Source organism: Anguilla anguilla, chromosome 10 (genome assembly GCF_013347855.1).
Source record: "Anguilla anguilla isolate fAngAng1 chromosome 10, fAngAng1.pri, whole genome shotgun sequence".
Taxonomy (NCBI): Eukaryota; Metazoa; Chordata; class Actinopteri; order Anguilliformes; family Anguillidae; genus Anguilla; species Anguilla anguilla.
Window position 1 is genome coordinate 25,891,715 of NC_049210.1, and position 23,255 is coordinate 25,914,969.

Genomic DNA, 23,255 nt, shown 5'->3' on the forward strand with positions numbered 1-23,255 from the left:
AAGATAAACCCAACAATAGCCCTAAGATATGCCAATACAGCAGTGAAAACGCTGCTCGCTGAATAACGAAATAAACGAGACAAAGTTTTAAAAAATGATACCATGTCATTCTACAGTCAATATCTGGGACTAAATATTGAATAAATATACAACCTTCCCATTGGTTTTACGCGCAGAGATGTCCCTTTTGAGACTGAGTGGTCATATATTGTCTTGGACAATCCGTTTGTGAAATACACGCGCATTTGTGATGCCTGGGTACCTTCCAAAATAGCTGTGTGTAATACCACACCTGTTGTTTATGGCGTTGTCACCCTTTTTAGTACAGTCTGGCTTAATTGACAATTCATTTATTCAGTAAGTGAGAGTATAAACTTTCTAACGATGTATAGCATGTCTAATTTTGATTTTGGAATAGCGTTTTATAGGTCAGTGTAACCGAAAACGTTCTTATAATCGCATTCACTTACGCAATCACTCTGTGGTAATGGAACTGGAATGGAGTTTAGATCGGGAAATGCGCATGCGTGGAACGCCAGACCAATTGTAGTATGAATGGAACTGGGTGTGCGTCCGCGCGACCGGTACAAGTCCGCGGAACGCGGAAAGTATGAAGCAGCCTTTACCTTGTCAATGTAAGCTAGGTTAGCCTTCTTGTGTGAGCTTTTCAAATGGACTTTTAGATTTGTGGGATTTTTCCCCTTGAGAAATGTTCCACATATTTTATCACCCTCCACTGCAAGGCACTTGCTCTTATCTGAGACACAGTCATATTCAAAGTAGAGTGAGAGCACCTATTATCGACCACCCGAGGGGGGGGGGGGTGTATCGACCACCTTAACTGCTAGTGTATTTACTTCGTATTTATCAGAGAGAACTGGACATCATTACTTACTATTAAAATGTCCTGTAAAAATACACATAAATAATAAACTGTTTAAATTTAAAAAACCAACTTCATACATATACATTTAGTTATATTAATACAGCCCTATTTACTATAACAACTTTAAGACAAGCAACACGTTAGGAATGATCTCATCGCGACCCATTAAATCCAATGGCGCAGACGTTGCTTCATAATTTCAAACTGTTTTCTCTAACGGCTATTTTGTGTCCTGCGACTTGGGTTACAACTGTGAATATGTACAGATTCCTAGACGTGTGATAGCGACCACCCTTTCTCATATTAACCTCAAAGGACACTTATACAGTATGCTAGCAAATTTATGTCAAGTTCCATTCATTTACATGGGGTCGTTGATACACGTCCCCTTAGCAACCAAAAGTTCTGACTTATTTGCTGGCACAGAAAAAAATCGCAAAAGTACTGAAACAAGACCAGGTTAAAACCTAGGATATGCCTGGACCTAACACACGTGATCCGGCCGACCAATGGTGTAACTTCATCACTCAGCCAGTCAGTCAGTCAGTCACTCACAGACATTCGCGTTTCTAGGGCTGGCCCCGCTGTTGTGGTCCAGCCAAAAATAACCACTGGAGGATAACAAGAAGGACATTTTTTCCTACATAACTAGGTACAGGTTGTTACCAATATTTCACCTATTTCTTATATAGTTGCAAATCTGTTTACGTTTACCTGTCTGTCGAACGAAGGTGGTTGATAATAGGTGCTCTCACTCTAATCCCAGATGGGACTCTGGTGCTTTCTCCCGACTTTCGCTATGTCAGGCATGGATGGATTGGCAACACGTGTGAGGTGCTTGCTTGTGCAACTGCGCCGACAGAAGGATATTAGCCATCCGCTGGCATAAAACTGGCACAGCTAAAAAATTGGAAGATAGATTTCATATCCGCCCAAAATACTAGGCTTATGCATAAAATAAACTGACAAAGACGAAAACCAATGACATTTTTCCTATTTCCTATTTTATTTTATTTTAGTTAGTTTTCTAAACACACAATACAGTTTCAGTTAGTTATCGTTTTTTTTGTAAAGCCTTGTTTTTATTTTTATTTCAGTTAACGAAAATGTTTTTTCACACCTAGTTTTCGTTATTTTGTTAGTTTTCGTTAACGATAATAACCTTGCTACCAATATCTGTAATAGGTTGAATATCAATAGTCAAGATTATTTTTTTCCAAAAATCATTTATCTCTTTTCCATGACCCTTGTACTCCCTCTCCAAGCTGGTTCTCCTCTCTCAACTCTGTAGTCAATAAACTTTACTGGACAAACAAGACTCTGCAAATCAAACTGTCTACCCTCCAGAAACCTAAATCACTTTGAAGAGTGTCTTGGTGCACCACATTTTTACAATAATTTCCTCCACCAACTACAGTACATACACGACAGGACAAATAAAGCAAATCCACCATGGCTAGATACAGAGCAATCAAAGACTGAACTGCTCATGTAACTTTCATTGATAAATCCATTAAAAATCACAGTTGTTTTAAAGCAAGCACCATCAGTAGAAATCATCCAGCTTGGTGGAAAGCAAATGAAATCCTCCACTTTTCTCCTGCCCCCTCTGCTCTTTCACCAATCTGGCACAGCCCCATGTTCCAATCAACAATATACCATTCATATTCCCAATATGGAAACAGAAAAGAATAACCAGCTTGGAACATCTTTTCAGTGATGACTTGCTCATGACCTTCGACCTCCTACAAAATAAATACAATATTCTAGACAATTGCTAGTTTCAATATCTCAAAATAAAAGAAACGATGAAGAACACAACTGATACCAACAACCTTCATAAGCTGTTGAGCTGACGTAATTGCCCCCCCCCCAATTAATTACATGTTTGAATAAAAATGCACACAAATTCCAGTCCAGTAGAATATCTGCACTTAAGGCATCTGTAAAATCTTGAATGCCATTTTGTTGCCGCTCAAGGCTGTCTTTTCCACAGCTGACAGATGATTCCCCCTCAGTTCGTTTTAAATGTTGGTCTACTCTTAGCTTCTTGGGTTTGTTTTTGATAAATTATATACAATGTATATATACAATACGTTGATATGTAGTGCACCTAATGGATAATGTTTCACTCATTCGCTTTTAGTAGCAATTAAATGTCCACCCATGTACATCTTCCTTCCTCTGACAGTCCCCATATTAGATCCACTAATAGTTTTTGTAAATATATCAATAGAAATTGTATGATTAGCTTCAACTGTACTGTTGAAGTGCCTATGGGAACCCCTGGAGGATAACCATTTAAATGCAAGTTCAAATCCCTGCAGGTCATGTGGTGGAGAAAAACTGTTGGGCTCTAATTATGAATATAAAGAGAAAAGTGAATTGTGTTCTTACCTTGTTGATGAGGAATGCAGATCTCCTGAAAGAGGAAAAATAATTTTACAAACCAGCACAGCAGGACTTATATCGTCCTAAAATCAAAACAGGGTTTAGTTGATTTTGGTTTGCAACTTCATCATTTGTTTTAATTTGGTGTCAGCAGCTTAATTAGGCACTCACACTTAGTGGAGAGACATTTTACTGTTCAGATTATTTTTTCTTTGTCCATTTTACAAAAAAAGGTTATAGGACTGATTATCACATTAAATCCTGCCCCTAGTGTTGTAGGCACTGGTGCCCACAGAATGGTAATAAAGGAAAGATCCACAATTTATTAAGAAATGAGTCACAACCAGCTGCAATTCAAGCATGGTGCCTGCTACAGACTACTTTCTGCCCAACAATACCCACTCGTTCCTTATCAGCGTTCAGGGAAATAAATTGCAATAAAATAAAAGGAGCCTCCCCATCCCCCAATCACTTATTCCACAGTAACCTACATCATAAAATACATTTTGTTAATACTTTGTCCCATTTATTTTTGCATGAAAACAAAATTGTATACCTTTTCAACATTCAGAACAATACCTCAGATCACCAAATAAATCATTCAGAACAAAGTTTTAAATGTCCAATGTCCACATTGCATTCACTTTTGGTATATAAAATACTGGCTCCTTTGTCTATGTACATGTGTCTGTAATCCAAAATGCTTCTGCTTGTATTCAAGCTGACGCGGTCAGCTTGGTCAGGCGCTATTTTCAACTCAATCTGGCAAGAATCCATTCAGAACATGGCCGGTTTATCTGACCACCCCATGCTCTCTTTAGTACAGTAGGAACTTGGAAAGACGATTGCTTATCTGAACAGCGATATGTTTACCTTTAAGTCAATAAAGTTACAGAACAAATTAAACAAGACTGTAATCTTTCAAATGATGTCGATGGGTCTAGCCATTTGCAAGTAATGTAATGTGTATTGCCGGGGGGGATGTGCATCATGAAGATGGTGCTGACAAGCAGGGAGTGCGTCCAGCCGGTTTGCCCAACAGAAAAAGGTTTTAAGCTGTGACAGAAGTATTGGAAGAGCTTAAAAAAGGGGATCTCAATTAGAGCCTTTATTTTTATGGTTATAAAGTGGAAATTTGCTCAAAGAGGGGGCCCTAGACAAACTTACAGTTCAGGCCAAAGTTTACATACACCTAGGCTAGATATTCAAATCCAATTTTTCACAACTCCACACATTTCATGTTACCATACATTTATTTTGACAAGTGAGTTAGGGCATCTACTTTGCTCACATCAGAGGTAATTTTAAAACAATCGATTAGAGACAGATTTATTTCAGCTTTAATTCACTATATCAAAATTCCAGGGGGTCAAAAGTTTACATACACCAGTTGACTGTCACTTTAACCCCTTTGCACACATGGCAAATCTGGCCAATCTTTGCCCATTTAGGGGGTAAATGGTTTAAATGAAGCAAGACATCTGTACCATTTATAACACTTAGATTAGATTAGTCTATATTCATAATTTAGGATGAAATAAAGTGCCAAAACAGCAATTCTTCAGGAAAAAAAGCAAAAATGAATTTGCTCTTTTTTAGTTTGCAATAAAATACTGAGAGATCCCATATATACAGCAGGTTAAACTATACATGTCCTGGATAAAAAACTCCCTGACCACAAGTTCATAAAATCTAAGGGTGAATATGTAGAAATACTAAAGTTCTATGAAGCAAAAACGAAGCAGTGTACCCAGCAGCACCAAATCTATTCAAAATGTCTAAATGATGCATTGCTGTCAATCACAACATATTCATGTATTTCACAACAAATCAACTTTTTAAACACAAAAAACTCACTGTTGCATCATTTTCAAGAGGGAATTACAAGCTTTCCATCAGTACAGTGGGTCCAGAAGCACATCCAAAATCTCTCCAAAAATTAATAAAATGCTTTTTGTGTCAGGTTTCTGTTCCTGTTTTCGGTTTCTTCCTTTCTGGGCCGACAGATGGCGGTAGTTCTGTTCCTTTTCCCTGTGTAATTGTATTATTGGTTCCTATTATTCTATTATTGTTTTTCAGTTCTGTCTAGTTGTCCCTTCCCTCTGTGGTCTGACTGTGCATTGTGCCCTCCTGTGTCTCGTTAGTGTCTGGTCTATTTATGTGACAAGGGGCGACATAGCTCAGGAGGTAAGACCAATTGTCTGGCAGTCGGAGGGTTGCCGGTTCAAACCTCGCCCTGGGCATGTCGAAGTGTCCTTGAGCAAGACACCTAACCCCTAACCCCTAACTGCTCTGGCGAATGAGAGGCATCAATTGTAAAGCGCTTTGGATAAAAGCGCTATATAAATGCAGTCCATTATGTCTTGTCTTCCCTGACTCGGGTGCTGGATCCTTGTGTTTCTGATTGCGTTTTGGTATGTGTTTCCTCATGTACTTTTGACTCTGTGTTTAGTCCTGAGTGTTTTCTACCCTGCCCGAGTTCTGTTTTTGTATGGTTTTGGATTTCTGGATTTTCTTTGTTTTTGCGTTTCAAGAACATTTGCTTTGTCTTTTTTGAGACTTGCCCTGCGTGGCTTTGTTTTTGATCTCCTTGGTTTTTGTTCTTATTAAAAGTAGAATTTTTGGTTTGGATTACCATTTTGGATTTTGAGTATTTTTTCTCTGCATTTGGGTCCATTCCCTCGCCAGTCCTGACATTTTGTCCATTATAAAGCATATAAATGAGCCCCTTATGAAGGTTTAAGATGAAACATTGATATCAGATTAAAAAATACTGCAAAAACATTGTCACACAATGCGGTACAGTACCTAAATGTGTACTAATTAACTCTGGTATGTTTTTCTGTACTCTACAGTATGTAATGTTTTCTTTTATGGGGATGGGATGACATAAAAACAATATTGAACCATCCTTCCACGTTTTGGCAATATTTCAACTCTCACGTCATAACTGGTGCATGCAACAAAAAAACTACTAAGCTACTAAGGAACGCTTACATTACAGTGTGAAATATCCTCATTATAAAATACCACTAACCTATTTAAAGACACCCAATTAAAAAAATAACGTATATAACAGAAATATTTTGAGCAATAATACTTGCATAGCAATGATGAAATGTTATCTGTGTTCAGTATATAGAGACAGAGACAGTCAATCAATGCATAAGTCAATGCGGTGATGAGAAAACTTTTGGTTACGCTGAGCTACAGTTGCAATCAAAAGTGTTCCACCCTTGTGGAAACTATAAATATATTGTATGCTTTTTGGGAGACTTGAAACTAAAAAAAACAACATGCATGTCACTTGTGTGTTGTTAAAATTCAAAATAAAAATGTATTTTTTAAGATTTCCGAGTAGCATGTAAATTTTGTATTTCAGCCATATCATAAATATTCAACCCCCATTCAATATCACCATTTAAAAAATATTTTCTGGTCTGTAGAGTGATTAATTTTGTGGAAACACACTTAAGCCCTCAGGAAACCCATAACGATACGGTTTTCTTCACCTGTGATAAACATATAAATCCCACCGATGCACTTCTTCACATCAACTTGAAGCTGACTAGCAAACATGCCAAAGACAAAGGAGCACTCTCAAAAGTTAATAGAAGAAATGACTTCATTGCATAAAAAAGGCAATGGATACAAAAAGATCTCCAAGATACTGAAAGTTCAAAGAGACACAATTGGCAGCATCATAAGTAAGTTTAAAAGTCATGGAATAGCAGTAAACCTACCTGGATGTGGAAGGAAGAGTAAAGTTATATCAACTGCTATCAGGCACATCATAAAAACTGCTGAGAAAACCCCTCATATTATTGCCAAAGGCTTACGGGATGACCTTTTGAAAACTGGAACAAAAGTATCAGTACAGACGATAAGAAGGATATTGAACAAGCAAGGCCTTCATGGCCGGACACCTCGCCGCACTCCACTCTTAACCAGTAAGCATATGAAAAATGGACTTGAATATGCAAGACGTCATTTGGATAAGTCTATGGAGTTTTGGAGAATATTTTATGGAGAGACAAGACAAAACTGGAATTGTTTAGACTAGGGGTGTGCAGAGACATCATTATCTGTATCTGTTCAACCAACAAAATTATCTGTATCTGTATTCGGATAGAACACCGGAAGTGGGCGTGGTTTATACCGGACGTCACATTAAATCGGGCAAATGTTGTATTTTCTAACCTAATATTAATTGGCAATGCCATTGTTGTGCCTTCAAAGCATCAAATTGATTTATTATTGGCATATAATTAATTATGAAATATATTTCCACATTCTCATACTGTACTTTTCATCTCTCTCTCTCTCTCTTTTTTATTTTTTTTAAACTAAAATAAGATTTATGAACTGTCTGAACCCCACCACCACCCCTCCTTTAACTGGGGGACATTGAACAATCAGAAACTGAAAAAAATGTTTTATAAACCGAAAGATTCTGTTTTGCATTGGAAATAGAAACTATTTACAGTAAAGATATATAGAAAAATATCCTTCAGTTGAAGGGAATAATCTTAAATTCCAATGATGCAGCCCTTCCCTCTCATTTGATTATGTATTGAATTCTTGTCTATTTAAGTTCTTTGTACCCCTGACGCGGGTGCTGGTTCCTTGTGTGTTTCCGACTCCGTTTTCAATATTTCGACTGGGTTTTTCTTTTAAATGGAGGAAATTAACGAAAGCTAAAAACTAGAGGTTCTAAGCTTCATTTTGATCTATAGGTTGTGGGGGTTTGAAAGAAATCCAGCTGCCACACAAGGCTTTTGTCTCGCTAGCTCCCGCACCTGACGGCTCCTCCTCCTCGATGCGAGAGTTTCCCTGAGTGATAGCTGGGAACGGTCAGCTCTCAGCCTGCTGCCGGTAATGCGCTGACTCGGTGGGGGCGACTACAGAATATAGCGATCACTTTTCAATAATGCATAGTAAATGAAACGACTAGTTAGTTATGTTGCAAACAGAGTGGGCATTATCTTTTAATTAGCGGTTATCTAAATGAATCTGATCTCTTTAGCTAGCTAACTTTGTGCACATAGCAGCTGCAGTAGGCTAATAATGGTAGGCCTATAATATAGCCTACTGCAGGTGCTATGTGCCGGAGTTAAAGATACAGCTAGCAGCTGTGCGTAACTGGTGCCGCCCCTGCCCTATCTCTGCCCGTGTAACGTTAGATAAAGGCTATGAGAACTCGACATGGAGCTGACTTTTTTTTTCTTCCGAATCCGAATAATAACGAGCAACTATCGGGTAGAAGAAATATCTGTTTCCATCACATTATTCGTGCTTTCCCGAATACTGTATTCAGATTCGGATACACCCCTAGTTTAGACCCATGGATAAGCGGTATGTCTGGCGCAAGAAAGGTGCAGCTTATGACAAGAAGAACACCATTCCCACAGTCAAGTATGGAGGTGGGTCAGTCCTTCTGTAGGGGTGTTTTGCTGCTTCTGGTACTCGCAATCTTCAGCGTCTGACTGGCACCATGGCTTCCTTGAAAAGGCCATTCTGGGGAAGAATGTGATGCCCTCAGTGCATAAGCTGAAGCTTGGTGATCACTGGACTTTCCAGCAAGACAATGATCAAAAGCATACATCTAAGTCAACCAAAACTCGGTTCAGGGAACAATCTTGGAATGTCCTTGACTGGCCTTCTCAGTCCCCAGATTTAAATCCTATTGAAAATCTTTGGTGGGATTTGAAGAAAGCAGTGGCATCATGAAAACCAAAGAATATCGGTGAACTTGAAGCATTTGCACAGGAAGAATGGGCCAAGATTCCAAAATAGAGGTGTCAGAGGCTTGTGAGCACTTACAGGAAGCGTTTATTGGAAGTTATAAAAGCTAAAGGATGTTCCACAAAGTACTGATTTTGGGGGTTGAATAATTTGGTCATTGATTTTTTTTGGAGAGAATTTCATTTTTGTCCTTATAACAAATAGTAAACTCAGCTGTATGCTTTCAAAATCACTTGAACATGTTCTAATAAACATGTATTTCTGTTTACAAAGGCCTTAGTTGATACATTGTCATGAAATTTTATTCACATCACAAAGACATCTTATGAGTTAGAGGGTTTGAATAATTTTGATTGCAACCACATAAAACGCTATTCCAAAAGCAAAATTAGACATCGTTAGAAACCTTATACTGTCACATACTCAATAAATGAATTGTCAATCAAGTCAGACTGTACTAAAAAGCGTGACAACACCGTAAACAACACGTGGTATTATGCACTGCTATTTTGGAAGGTACCCACGCGTCACAAATGTGCAGATATTTCACAAACGGATTGTCCAAAACAATATATGACCACTCAGTCTCAAAGGGGACATCTCTATGCGTAAAACCATAGTAAGGTTATATATTTAATCAATATTTAGTCCCAGATATTGACTGTAGAATGACATGGTATAACTTTTGAAAACTTTCTCTCGTTTATTTCGCTATTCAGTGAGCAGCGTTTTCACTGCTGTATTGGTATACATTAGAGTTATTGGGTTTAGTTTTATCTTGTTGATATGACGGAATATGATTTTTCAGTCGTAAAATAATATTTTTATGAAAGCCCAGATAGACAATATTGTCCATTATGTCATGGTTGGGGGGTGTAGTTGCAGATGAGACTGCAGGGAGGGGGTGCTTGATAAATGAACGACCAGAGCTACAATGGTGACAGCGAAACTCTGTATTCGGTATAGTTGTCATATATCGTCTACTAATGAAACTAAAACAAAACGTTTCTGTTTTCAACTCATACTTTGGTTGCAGGAGCAATGAATGTCTGAGTAGAACAATCTAGGCACGCCGGTGTGCCGACCACAGGGGGGTGTCTGCTAAGTGGTTGAACAGTCTAGAAGATTCCAGAAATTGATGTAATGACTTTTTAGAATCTTCTGTTTGGCCAATTGCCATAATTAGGAGTTAATTGGCACCTGTGACTAAATTTGTAAGGCCTACCTTTAGAGTCACAACATTTTTGCCCTTGATAGCATGGGAAAAATCAAGCAACTCAGCCAAGACCTCAGAAAAAGATTTGTGGACCTCCAGAAGTCTGGTTCCTCCTTAGGAGCAATTTACAAACAACTGAAGGTATCACAAACATCTGTACAAACATTTGTATGCAAACATTGGAACCACACAGACACTGCATCGTTCAAGAAGGAGGCACAAATTAACTCCCAGGGCTGAGTGAACTTTGGTCCGAATAGTTCAACTGAACCCCAGGACAAAAACAACGAAGGAATTGGTGAAGGAGTTGGAGGCATCACGTATCAAAGTATCTACATCCACCATTAAGAAAATCCTATATCGCCATAGCCTGAAAGGCTGTCATGCAAGGAAGCCCCTACTCCAAGACAGGCATAAAAAAGCCAGAATGAAGTTTGCAGGTGATCACCAGGATGAAGACCTAGCCTTTTAAAGGAGTGTTCTCTTGTCAGATGAAACAAAAATTGAACTGTTTGGCCCATAATGATCAGCGCTGTATTGTATGGAGGAAAAAGGGTGAGACATTTAATCCAAAGAACACCATCACAAACCCCAAAAGTATGGGGGTGGCAGTATCATGTGTTGGGGGTGTTTTCTGGAAAAGGGACTGGTGCACTTCAGAAACACAGATGGCATCATGAGGAAGGAGGATTATCTAGAAATACTGAAGCAACAAGATATCAGCTATAAAGTTAAAACTCAGTCGCAACTGGGTCTTCCAGCAGGACAATGATCCTAAGCATACCTCCAAAGTTATAACAAAATGGCTTAAAGACAACAAAGTGAAAGTATTGGAGTGGCCATCACAAAGCCCTGACCTGAATCCCATTGAAAATCTGTGGACTGAACTGAAAAAGCATGTCCGAGCAAGGAGACCCACAAACCTGAATGAGTTACATCAGTTCTGTCGGGGAATGGGCAAAAATTCAAGTGAAGTATTGTGAGAAGCCTGTGGAAGGTTATCCCAAGCGACTGATTCAAGTTAAGCAATTAAAAGGCAATGCCACCAAACACTAACAAAGTGTATGTAAACTTTTGACTCACTGAAAATCTGATATAGTCCACATCGGCCCAATGTGGAAAAGATTGGATACCTTTGGGCTAAAGACAACAGTAGCTTAGATGGGGGGAGATGTCCATGAGCTAACAACAACTGGTCAGCATAGCAGTGGCAAGAAGAGAAACCATTATTGGAAAAAACCACACAAATCCCTGATAAAATGTTCAAGAAAAAATTCAAGTGAGGTGTTGTGGTCAGTTGAAACTGTAGGTACTATGGACTACAAAAGACACAAAACTACAAAGCCCATATGTCCACCTCAAAGAGTGACTCACTTAACCACATCTCCTAACACAACTTTCCTGTTACAGTACTGCCTTACTGTAAATTTGAAAAGTGCAACCTTCAATAAAACAGAGATTACTGTGGTTTCACGCTCTCTGTTCCATTTCCCTCTCCCTGGACACGACCACCCTTCTCCCATCTCCCTCTCACGAGTCCACACACCAGGAAGAGTTCGCAAGACCTGAAACGAAGCAAGGCACGTATACCCTCAGCTACTGGCTGCGGGAGGAACGAGGTGCTCCGACATGCTTAGTGGTGGTCACGCACGACCAACATATCCTGCAGAGCAAGTCCCACGAGGCAAGCGACCTGCGACCAGGATCAGGCGTGTGTGTTTTGAAACAGAAAAGGGCGAACAGCTTCCCTTTTTTTCACGACAACTCCCACAGACTTCAGACTGGAAACCACCAACATTCCAACAACCAACCCAAAGCAAAGGACTCAAGTAAGGCTGTAACCCTAGGCATAGCATAATTAGCAACACACTGAATGTTGTAATATTATTCAGGATGGAGTGTACACAATGCTGCTTATTATGGTTATTGTGTTTGAAAGGTTATTATCAACGTTCTTTATGTTCGGTCGGCTCTAAGCCATCCACCGTGCTGCGTTACTTTCTATATATCACACACAGAACAGATCCTGCATGTGATCCATTTAAATATGAACTGGTCTTAACACGGCCTGATCTCGAACAACACACAGCTATTCAGTTACCCTGTATCTGTTTGGTACACTTCATGCGCCATTGTTTTATCACTAGCCTTGTCTAGTTTCAAAAACCCCTCCATTCACACACTCCATTTTGTTCCTTTGTTCTCCGTGAACACATGTCCACAGTCCCCATGCAGGAGAACATACACACACATGCAGTGCACTCACATAGTTTATTGTACATTGTGGTGTTGAATTGCACTTTGCCCCTTTCCGTACTTTTGTTCAATAAACTATTATATTTCCAAGGTTGTCGGTATTGATATTACTCTTGTGTTGAATTGAGTCAGCCGCTGCTAATCAAAAGAACTTAGTAGAATACCTTCACCTCTTAGCTAAAGCATTTATATTAATTTAGTATTAGCTGAATGTATATTATTATGATTTGGTTAAGACTGACTAATAATGTGTAATTTTAATAATAATTGATTTAATTATGAATTTAAATTGCCAATTTATAGTTTGTATACTTAATTTATGAGACGCCACCTGCAAGCATATAGGTGTATATATTTTACATGTTGGTGCCCCACTATGAGAAGTAGCGGCATGTCCCCTACACAACAATACAACTGTTTAGTCTAAATGTAAAGCATGTCAGTAGGCAGTAAGCATCAGAAACATCTGTCAAAAACTACAGAGGACACCATGGTCAGGCTGTGCACAAACCATTACATATAGCAATGCACATTTGCACTAACAGTAGCACAAAGAGTACAGGCAATGAACTACAGTTAAGCCCAAAATTATTCATACCCATGCCAAATTTTGAGTTATAGTGATTTTTTATTTGATGAATAGGTTTCTTCTGGCTGGAAATGACATAAGAAGGTGACAAAAGATGGTAAGACATTGTGTTTAAGATATTAATGAAAAATATTACCTATTTTTATGTTTTTTTTACATTTTGACAAAACATTCCATGTCCAAAATTATTCATACCCTTGAAATTGTCGCAAACTTTTGAGAAATGCAAGCTTCTATACCATTCCAAATGGTCCTGGTAATTTCTACCATGTTTCTAGAGCATTCTAATCAACTATAAATTGAGACAGCTGATGCAGTTGTTCTCTAGTCAGTTTGTAATCAATTGCAAGTCATGGCTAAAACCAAAGGGCTTAGTGAGGACCTTCGGTTACGCATTGTGGCTGCTCACAAGGGGAAAGGCTACAAAGCTATATCCAAGTGTTTTCAAGTGCCAGTGGCCACAGTGCAAAGCATCATCAAAAAGTACAAGGAGTTTCACACTGTGAAAAATCTCTAAGGGCGTGGTAGGAAGCCAAAAGTGACCCCTGCGCTGGCAAGAATGGTAGTGCAAGAGGCCAAGAAGAATCCAAGGATCACCACCCAAGGCCATCCTGAAGAATCTGAGCAATTCTGGTACCAACATCTTAAGGTAGACACTCCAGCGGACACTGCACAAGGCTGGCCTCCATGGACGCCGACCAAGGAGGAACTCCACTTCTCCAAGACAGGCATATAAAAGCTTGCCTAGCCTTCGCAAAAGCTCACCTGGACAAATAAGAAAGCTTTTGGTCATCAATTCTGTGGTCGGACGAGATGAAAATGGAGTTGTTTGGACACAGGGACGTGGCGTTCGTTTGGTGAAAGAAAGGAGAAGCATTCAACCCCAAGAATACCATCCCCACGGTGAAGCATGGTGGTGGGAATGTGATGCTTTGGGGGTGTTTTTCAGCGAATGGGCCAGGCAAACTTGTCAAAGTAAACAGCATCATGAGAAAAGAAGACTACATCAAGATTCTGGAGGAAAACATCAGGCAGTCTGCAGAAAAACTTGGCCGTGGGCAGCACTGGACCTTCCAACAAGAGTCGCGTTTCCACCACAGGAACTTTCCCCAGGAACTAAGAACCTTTTGAGGAACTCCACCACAGGGACCAGGGTCTAAATTTCCGGGGACTTTATTTTACCCGCAAAAAAGTCCCTGCTCGGGGGGGTAGTACTTTCCAAAAGTAGTGGAGCTTTTGGGATGGGGCGCAAGCGCAAACATTTCTGATTGGTTGAGTACTCGCAAGCGCAAACATTTCTGATTGGTTGAGTACTCGCAGCATTTTATTTCAACTGCCATTTTTAAAAATCTGCAGCCGCAAATACGATTCATTATTTTCAAAATAATAACTTGAATTCAAACTTTTATGCTATGCGGCGCAGTAGCCTACTTTTGGTTATAGCCTGCCAACGTCTACAGATGAGAAATTAAGATTGAGGATTATAACATGTGTGCTCTTCTTTTTTTGCTGCAGCATTAAGTCTGTTTTATAAAATAAGCATTCGTGCTGGTATAAGCATATTACATACCAAAACATTCAAACGGTTTAATTCGGTTGCTGAATATTTTCATCTGGATTTTCTTTGTTAGCCTGTTATAATTGACACAGTTATGTGAGGTATGCGGTTGGTTCTGTGTAATTTACATCGGGGATACAGTAAAAGCAAACAGGAAAAAATCACCTTCCGCACTTTTTTCAGGGAAAATAACAGGTTAATTCTAGTAATCGTCCTTTTTTCTTTTTCAAACTGCCATAATTTTACTCTGCGATTCGTCCACTAAAAGACCAGGAAGACTAGACTATGGACTCTAATTTATGGTGCATGGTTCGCATCTGGAGGGCACACCAAGTATTTAGCTGCTCCGCTAGCAGTAACTTTAAAAGATGAAAGCAAACGGTGGCTGCAATATTGATTTAAATTTTCATCTGAGTTTGAGTCTGAGTTTTCATTTTATTTATTCTTGCCATTTTGCAATTATATTTATTTATTTAATGTTTATTTGATAGGGACAGATGCATTTAAACATAGATTATTGTCAAACAATATCCAATTCAATGCATCACAGCATTTATAACATATGCTAATTTCCGATGCTTGTCCCTATATATAGAAATGACAACGAGACTCGATTTAATCAATTCAACAGCAAATTGTTTACGACATGTGCATGTTTTCTGCTATAAATGTTGTTACCAGTTATTTGTGGAATGTGAATGCATTCTGTCGCCTCGGATGTCAAGACATGAAAGTGAATGTTCGCATAAAAAACATAATGAATGTGTTTGAGAGGATATATAAAACAGTTACAATCTGTATATTGGCCTGTTATATCCTGTTTGTTGCATAACAACGGTCCAAGTCAAACTACCAAGGAGAGTTTGGCTTGACAACGGTAAAATAATATGCCCGAACGACCGCGGAAGAATATTTCAATTTCAGGTGATTAAGTCGATAAAAATCAATAAATACTAAAGTAACCATACATAGTCATTGTTGGCAACCCATTGTATTGTATGGAACAAACCCCTCCGGGCTGTCCCGTTATTGCAAAATAATGTACTTCGGTGGTAGTATGGAGTTACAGAAGAAATCATACGACAGATGGACTGATGACGACGTCGCTTTTTCATACGTCAGCGGACTAAATTGCCTAATCTTCGCAGGTCTTTAGACCATGGTGGAAACGCAGACAACAATGGGCTGAAGGAACCTTTTAGTTTCTTGAAAAGTAGTTCCTGGGACTAAAAGTACTTTAGGTGGAAACGCGACTAAGACAATGATCCAAAACATACAGCCAAAGTGGTCAAGAAATGTTAATAGAAAACAATATCAACGTTTTGGAGTGGCTCAGCCAGAGTCCAGACCTGAATCCCATCGAGAATCTGTGGAGGGAACTAAAGACCAGAGTGATGGCAAGGAAGCCTTCCAACCTCAAGGACCTGGAGATCTTCGCAAAAGAAGAGTGGTCCAAAATCTTGTTGGCAATTATAAGAACCGTTTGACTGCTGTGATGGCAAATACAGGCTTTGCCACTGATTACTGAGAAAGGGTATGAAAATTTTGGACAGGTATGAATGTTTTGTCAAAATGTAAAAAAAACATAAAAACAGGTAATATTTTTCTTTAACCGCTTAGCGCAAAGCCCCTAGTGGTCGGCACGCTGGCTTGCCGAGATTACTGAACTCAGACATTCAGTGCTACAGCAACCAAAGTATGAGTAAAAACAAACTCTGTTTTAGTTTGAGTTTCGCAGTGCCACCATTGTCGCTCTGGTCATTCATTTAACACGCACCCCCTCCCTGCAGTCTCATCTGCAACTACACCTCCCACCCATGACATAATGGACAATATTGTCTATCTGGTCATTCATAAAAATATTCTTTGACCACTCAAAAATCGTATTCCGTCATAGCAACAAGATAAACCCGACAATAGCCCTAAGACATGCCAAAACAGCAGTGAAAACGTTGCTCACTGAATAACGAAATAAACGAGAAAAAGTTTTTTAAAATGATACCATGTCATTCTACAGTCAATACCTGGGACTAAATATTGAATAAATATACAACGCTACCATTGGTTTTACGAGTAGAGATGTCCCTTTGGAAACTGAGTGGTCATATATTGTCTTGGACAATCCGTTTGTGAAATATACGTGCATTTGTGATGCCTGGGTACCTTCCAAAATAGCTGAGCGTAATAACCCACGTGTTGTTTATGGCATTGTCGTCCTTTTAAGTGTAGTCTGGCTTGATTGACAATTCATTTATTCAGTAGGTGAGAGTATAAGCTTTATAACGATGTATAACATGTCTAATTTTGCTTTTGGAATAGCGTTTGTTAGGTCAGTGTAACCGAAGTTTCTTACAATCATATTCACTTACGCATTCACTCTGTGGTAGCAGTAAAAGACGCTGCACCTAATGAAACGTGGTCCTCGATTTTTAGTAATTTCTTGGAAAACACTATTATTATTGAGGACTTCTGGGCATAGTTAAGCCATATATTTGCTAACAGACCTAGCTGACATTGTTTTCTGGAGCAAAACAGAAGTGGATTGAACTGTATTATTGATTTACTGGCTCTGTCTCCATCTACTGAACATAGATTTCATCATTGCCATGTAAGTAGGCTATTACTGCTAAAAATACTTAGGTTATATACGTTATTTTTGAAATCTTTAAATATTTTTGAGTGTCTTTAAATAGGTTAGTGGTATTATATATATATATATATATATATATATATATATACTATATATATATATATATAATGTGGGTACTTCACACTGTAATGTAAGCGTTAGTAGTGTAATAGTTTTTGTGAAGCATGCAACAGTGATGACGTGAGAGCTGGAACATTTCCAAAACGTGGTGGACGGTTGAAAATTGTTTTCATGTCGTCCCATCCCCATGCAAGAAAACATGTAAGAGTACAGAGTTTTAGTGTTGTCTTTGTATGTTCCCAAATTTCTGCCATTTTAAGACGTTACCATAGCATTTAACATAACATTTGTTTACGCCAAACCGGACGTTCTGCACATATTTCGCACAAGGCATCATGGGACTTTGGAATATTGTGGATAGGCTACCAGAATTCCTTACCTGAAAGTTTGTTTTTTTCTTGAATCAGATAAAAGAATGTTTAAAGCCACGATAATCAATCAAACCTCGTTGGAATTTTCATCCCTTTCAATTAGTCTTTCGGCTTCATTCCCTAGTACTGTATTCGTGGAATCCGCGCACTGAATTTGGATGAGCTCGATTGAATAGATGTTGAATAGATGAAAATGCTTTCACTTGGCTAAGTAGGGGGAGGGGTATCGTATCAGCAGGGAAATTACGCTCTCAAAGTAACGACGGTGACAAGTCTGCGGGGGGCCTTTTTTTTTTTTTTTTTTTTTTTTGCTGTTATCGCTAAAAGACAAGATGCGAGTTGCACACTAGGATGGGCCTAGGCAAGAAGCGGGTGGGCCTAGGCCCAGCCAGGCCCACCCGTAGCTACGCCCCTGATTTACAGCAATACATAATTTAGACATTTTGGGTTGAATTGGAGACGCTGGGTACACTGCTTAGTTTTTGCTTCATAGATCTTTAGTAGTTATACATATCCACCCTTAGATTTTATGAACTTGTGGTCAAGAAGTTTTTGATCCAGGACACGTATACTTTAACCTGCTGTATATATGCAATCTTCCAGTAGTTCACTGCGAACTAAAAATGAGCAAATTCATTTTATATTTTTTGCCTAGACAACTGCATTTGAGGCACTTTATTTCTTACAAAATGATGAATAGGAAGTAATCGAAGCTAGTATTGTAAATGGCACAAATGTCTTGCTTCATTTAAGCCATTTTTCTCTGTGGTGTTCACACAAGGAGTTATAAAGCTTTAAATAGTGTACCCCCTAAAATGGGCAAGGATTGGCCAGATTTGGCCTGTGCGCTAAGGGGTTAATATCTCTAACACAATGTCTTATCGTCTTTTGTCACCTTCTCATGTCATTTCCAGCCAGAAGAAACCAATTCGTCAAATAAAAATTCACTATGACTCAAAATTTGGTATGGGTATGAATAAGTTTGGGCTTAACTGTACGAAGCAGAGAAGAAATATGATATGATCCGATGCTTCTTCCTTCATTATGTTTTTGACACACTAGTTGTTATTACATTACAACTGTGTCTACCCCACACAAAAATGTCAAATGTAAAGCTGTAGTATTAATGTGGATAAATTTTCTGTTGCAAAACACATCACGATTTTTCTAGCAGCTGTAGTGAACCCATGGAAAAAAATAGTATAATAAGTATACTGGATATAATCTTTAATTATACAGTACTTCAGGTAAAGTAGCCTGTAGCTCCTACACTGGCCCTTGTAATCAAATTGATCATGGATCATAATCTCATTGCACTGTGTCACTGATAACTTGGATAAGACCGGATGTATATGTTGTACTTAATGAGGCATTCCCCATGGGTTTTTAGGCACTCAGGCGTTTGTCAATTGGGCGGGCGGGGGGAAGGGGGGAGTGCAGCGATTAATCATCCACTTTGAGTTAAACCCCTAAGTGTGCAAATATATCTCCCTCCTTTGAAGTTCTTACAATTAACTGTGTACAGCTTGACCTATCTAAAATAAGCAGAAGCATGCAGTCCAGTCCTTTGTCTTGGTATATATGTACAGGGCCCCAAGGCCCAATTGAGATTTTTGAATAGTATTTGCTGACGACTTTCTGTCATTTCTTGCCATTTCAGCAGATAGTTGTGATCGTTGGTGATTTCAACATACAGTTCAGGCCAAAAGTTTACATACACCGAGGCTAAAGGCATTCAAACTCAGTTTTTCACAACTCCACATATTTAATGTTACCATACATTTCCTGTGTTTAGTCAATTAGGGTATCTACTTTATTTCCATAAGAGGTCATTTCAAAATAATTGCTAAGAGACAGATTTATTGCAGCTTTTATGTACTACATCAGATTTTCAGTGGGTCAAAAGTTTACATACACTTTTTTAGTATTTGGTGGCATTGCCTTTTAATTGCTTAACCTGAATCAAACACTTAAAGTAGTCTTCCACAAGTTTGTCGCAATACTTTGTCGAAATGTTTGCCCATTTCTCCTGACAGAACTGGTGTAACTCAATCAGGTCTGTGGGCCTCCTTGCTCAGACATGCCTTTTCAGTTCAGTCCAAAAATTTTCAATGGGATTCAGGTCAGGGCTTTGTGATAGCCACTCCAATACCTTCACTTTGTTTTCATTAAGCCATTTTGTTACAACTTTGGAGGTATGCTTAGGATCATTGTCCTGCTGGAAGACCCAGTTGTGAAAAAGTTTTAACTTTCTAGCTGATGTCTTGAAGTGTTGCTTCAGTATTTATAGATAATCCTCCTTCCTCATGATGTCATCTACTTCCTGAAGTGCACCAGTCCCTTTTCCAGAAAAACACCCCCACAACACGATGCTGCCACCCCCATACTTCACAGCTGGGATGGTGTTCTTTGGATTAAAAGTCTCAAACTTTTTCCTCCAGACATAGCACTGATCATTATGGCCAAACAGTTCAATTTTTGTTTCATCTGACAAGAGAACACTCCTCCAAAAGGCTAGGTCTTCATCCTGGTGATCACCTGCAAACATCATTCTGGCTTTTCATGTCTTGGAGTAGGGGCTTCTTCCTTGCGCGACAGCCTCTCAGGCTATGGCGATGTACAGTGCTTTCGGAAAGTATTCATACCCCTTCACTTTTTCCACATTTAGTTACGTTACAACCTTATTCTAAAATTGATTAAATTAATTTTTATTCTCATTAATCTACACACAATACCCCATTATGACAAAGTGAAAACAGGTTTTTTAGAAATGTTTTTGCAAATTTATTAAAAATATAAAAATTAAATATCACATTTACATAAGTATTCAGACCCTTTAATCAGTACTTTGTTGAAGCACCATTGGCAGCGATTACAGCCTCAAGTCTTCTTGGGTATGACGCTACAAGCTTGGCATACCTGTATTTGAGGTATTTCTCCCACTCTTCTCTGAGAATCCTCTCAAGCTCCCTCAGGTTGGATGGGGAGCATTGCTGCACAGCTATTTTCAGGTCTCTTCAGAGTCCGGTTTCAAGTCCGGCTGGGCCACTGAAGGACATATACAGACTTGTCCCAAAGGCACCCCTGTGTTGTCTTGGCTGTGTGCTTAGGGTCATTGTCTTGTTGATAGGTGAATGCTCAACCCAGTCTGAGGTCCTGAGCGCTCTGGCGCAGGTTTTCATCAAGGATCTCTCTTTGTTCTGTTAATCTTTCCCTCGATCCTGACTAGTCTCCCAGTTCCTGTTGCTGAAAAACATCCCCGCATCATGATGCCACCACCATGCTTCACCGTAGGGATGGTATTAGCCAGGTGATTAGTGGTGCCTGGTTTCCTCCAGACGTGACACTTGGCATTGTGGCCAAAGAGTTCAATCTTGGTTTCATCAGGCCAGAGAATTTTGTTTCTCATGGTCTGAGAGTCCATTAGGTGCCTTTTGGCAAACTCCAAGCGGGATGTCATGTGCCTTTTACTGAGGAGTGGCTTTCATATGGCCACTCTACCATAAAGCTGATAGGTGGAGTGCTGCAGAAATGGTTGTCCTTCTGGAAGGTTCACCCATCTCCACAGAGGAAATCTGGAGCTCTGTCAGAGTGGTCATCGGGTTCTCGGTCACCTCCCTGACCCAGGCCCTTCATCCCCGATTGCTCAGTTTGGCCGGGCAGCCAGCTCTAGGAAGAGTCCTGGTGGTTCCAAACTTCTTCCATTTGAGAATGATGGAGGCCACTGTGTTCTTTGGGACCTTCAATACTGCAGACAGTTTTTGTACCCTTCCCCACCTCGACACAATCCTATCTTGGAGGTCTACAATTCCTTCGACTTCATGGCTTGGTTTTTGCTCTGACATGCACTATCAACTGTCAAAATGAGTGTCAACTGTCATTATGGGGTATTGCATGTAGATTGATGAATAAGAAAAAAGAAATGTATGATAACGTGAAATGTGCAGAATGGTGAAAATCTGAGTTTGAATATCTTTAGCCTAGGTGCATGTAAACTTTTGGCCTCAACTGTACATGTGGATAAAGACCGTGATCCTCTCAGAACAGACTTATCCTCTATTATTGATTCAGTTTTTTACAGAATTTTGAGCCAATTCTCTACTGTAACCATACCCTAGACCAGGCCTATTCAACTAGCGGCCCGTGGGCCGGATACGGCCCTTTTGAATTTTTCCATGGTCCGCAAGAGGCTACCTGCAAATCAGGCAGGCATGTGTGATATGATAAATAAAACTAAGGTACATATCTCTGAGCTACTTTGAGACATCTGTGCGATAGACTGTATGATCTGAACCAATATGGTATTGGTTACGTCTTTTTAAAGTACCTGTGTGCTGTGATTGGCTGCAAAAGGATTACAACCTGCTCCACACCTGCCATTCGCTCAGTCAAGCCTCACGTTGCATTCTGGGCTGGCGGGCCACAGAGGAACTCACGTTAGCTAAGTTATAGGGCTGTCAAAAAATATTCGAAGTTCTAAAACTATTCAAAAATCTTTTTAAAAATTTTTTTTTTTAAGTTTGAACCTAAATTTAAGCATTCGAATATTAGTTTGGATCCCATGTTTTAAACTAACATAAATATACAGGCTTTAATTTCATGCGGTGAATCATGTTCATGTTCCTTTCTGTTCTGAAGATCTTGATAAAATTGGATGATGAAAGAAGTTAAACAAACTAAACAGAGTAAGTAATTTATGTTGTTTTAGGCTACAGGTATTAGCCGGTTGAATAGTTTTTGTGTTAAGAAATAAACAGGATTTCCTATAAACAATCATTTCCCTATTATTGTGATTAATAAATGCCGAGTTGTGGCAAATTACATCCACGAGAAACTGCTTTATTCATTTGCGCATTAGGCTATAGAAACTGCAGGGGGCTCATTTATAAAATGAACTTGCATGCATACGTAAAGTGAAGACCTGACATAGAGCCACAACTGTTTCCACGGTCAAATCGATTCATGTTGAAATTTTATAAATCACTACTTTGACGTGATTTTCTACGTACACGCCACACAGTTGATCTAAAATACGTTTTATAAATGAGGCCCCAGATGTAGTAACCTAGTATGAAAGTTCACCAATGTCCTCTATTCTATTGCCCGCTTGTGGAAAATAACGCGCAGGCCAGTTTAGATGGAGCGTCACGTGCATATTGCGCCCGACAATAAGCAGCTTATTTTTTGTGAGTTATAGGCAAATGATATTTGAATATATTCGAACGCTAACTAATTACAAAAGCTAATATTCGAACTCAATTTCATGCCCCTTTTGACAGCCTTACTAAGCTAACAACAAGCTTCAAAATGTCTCTCTCGAAGCCAAATAGACGTAAAGTTGATTGTGAAAATCGCCAATTCCTGAGCAAATGGACTGACAAGTATTTATTTACTTTGTCAGCCGTAACCATAGCTTTCCTACTTTTTTGTATGGACTGGCAGCTGTCTGGAATTGATTATAATGATATCATTAAAGTGAAAGAAAATGGATGCACGTGACTAGTTTATTCCATGTAGTAATATATCTATTAAC

The 23,255-nt window shown here is 39.2% G+C and overlaps 1 protein-coding gene across 7 annotated transcripts in view; it reads right to left on the reverse strand.

Annotated features, from left to right (window-relative positions):
- Nucleotides 1–23,255, reverse strand: part of snapc4 (small nuclear RNA activating complex, polypeptide 4) — a 165,548-nt gene that overhangs the window by 4,180 nt on the left and 138,113 nt on the right. For all 7 annotated transcript variants that reach the window (XM_035436233.1, XM_035436234.1, XM_035436237.1 and 4 more), the window contains one exon: nt 3,284–3,308. In XM_035436233.1, the coding sequence (XP_035292124.1) occupies nt 3,284–3,308 (25 nt within the window). The remainder of the gene's footprint in view (nt 1–3,283; nt 3,309–23,255) is intronic.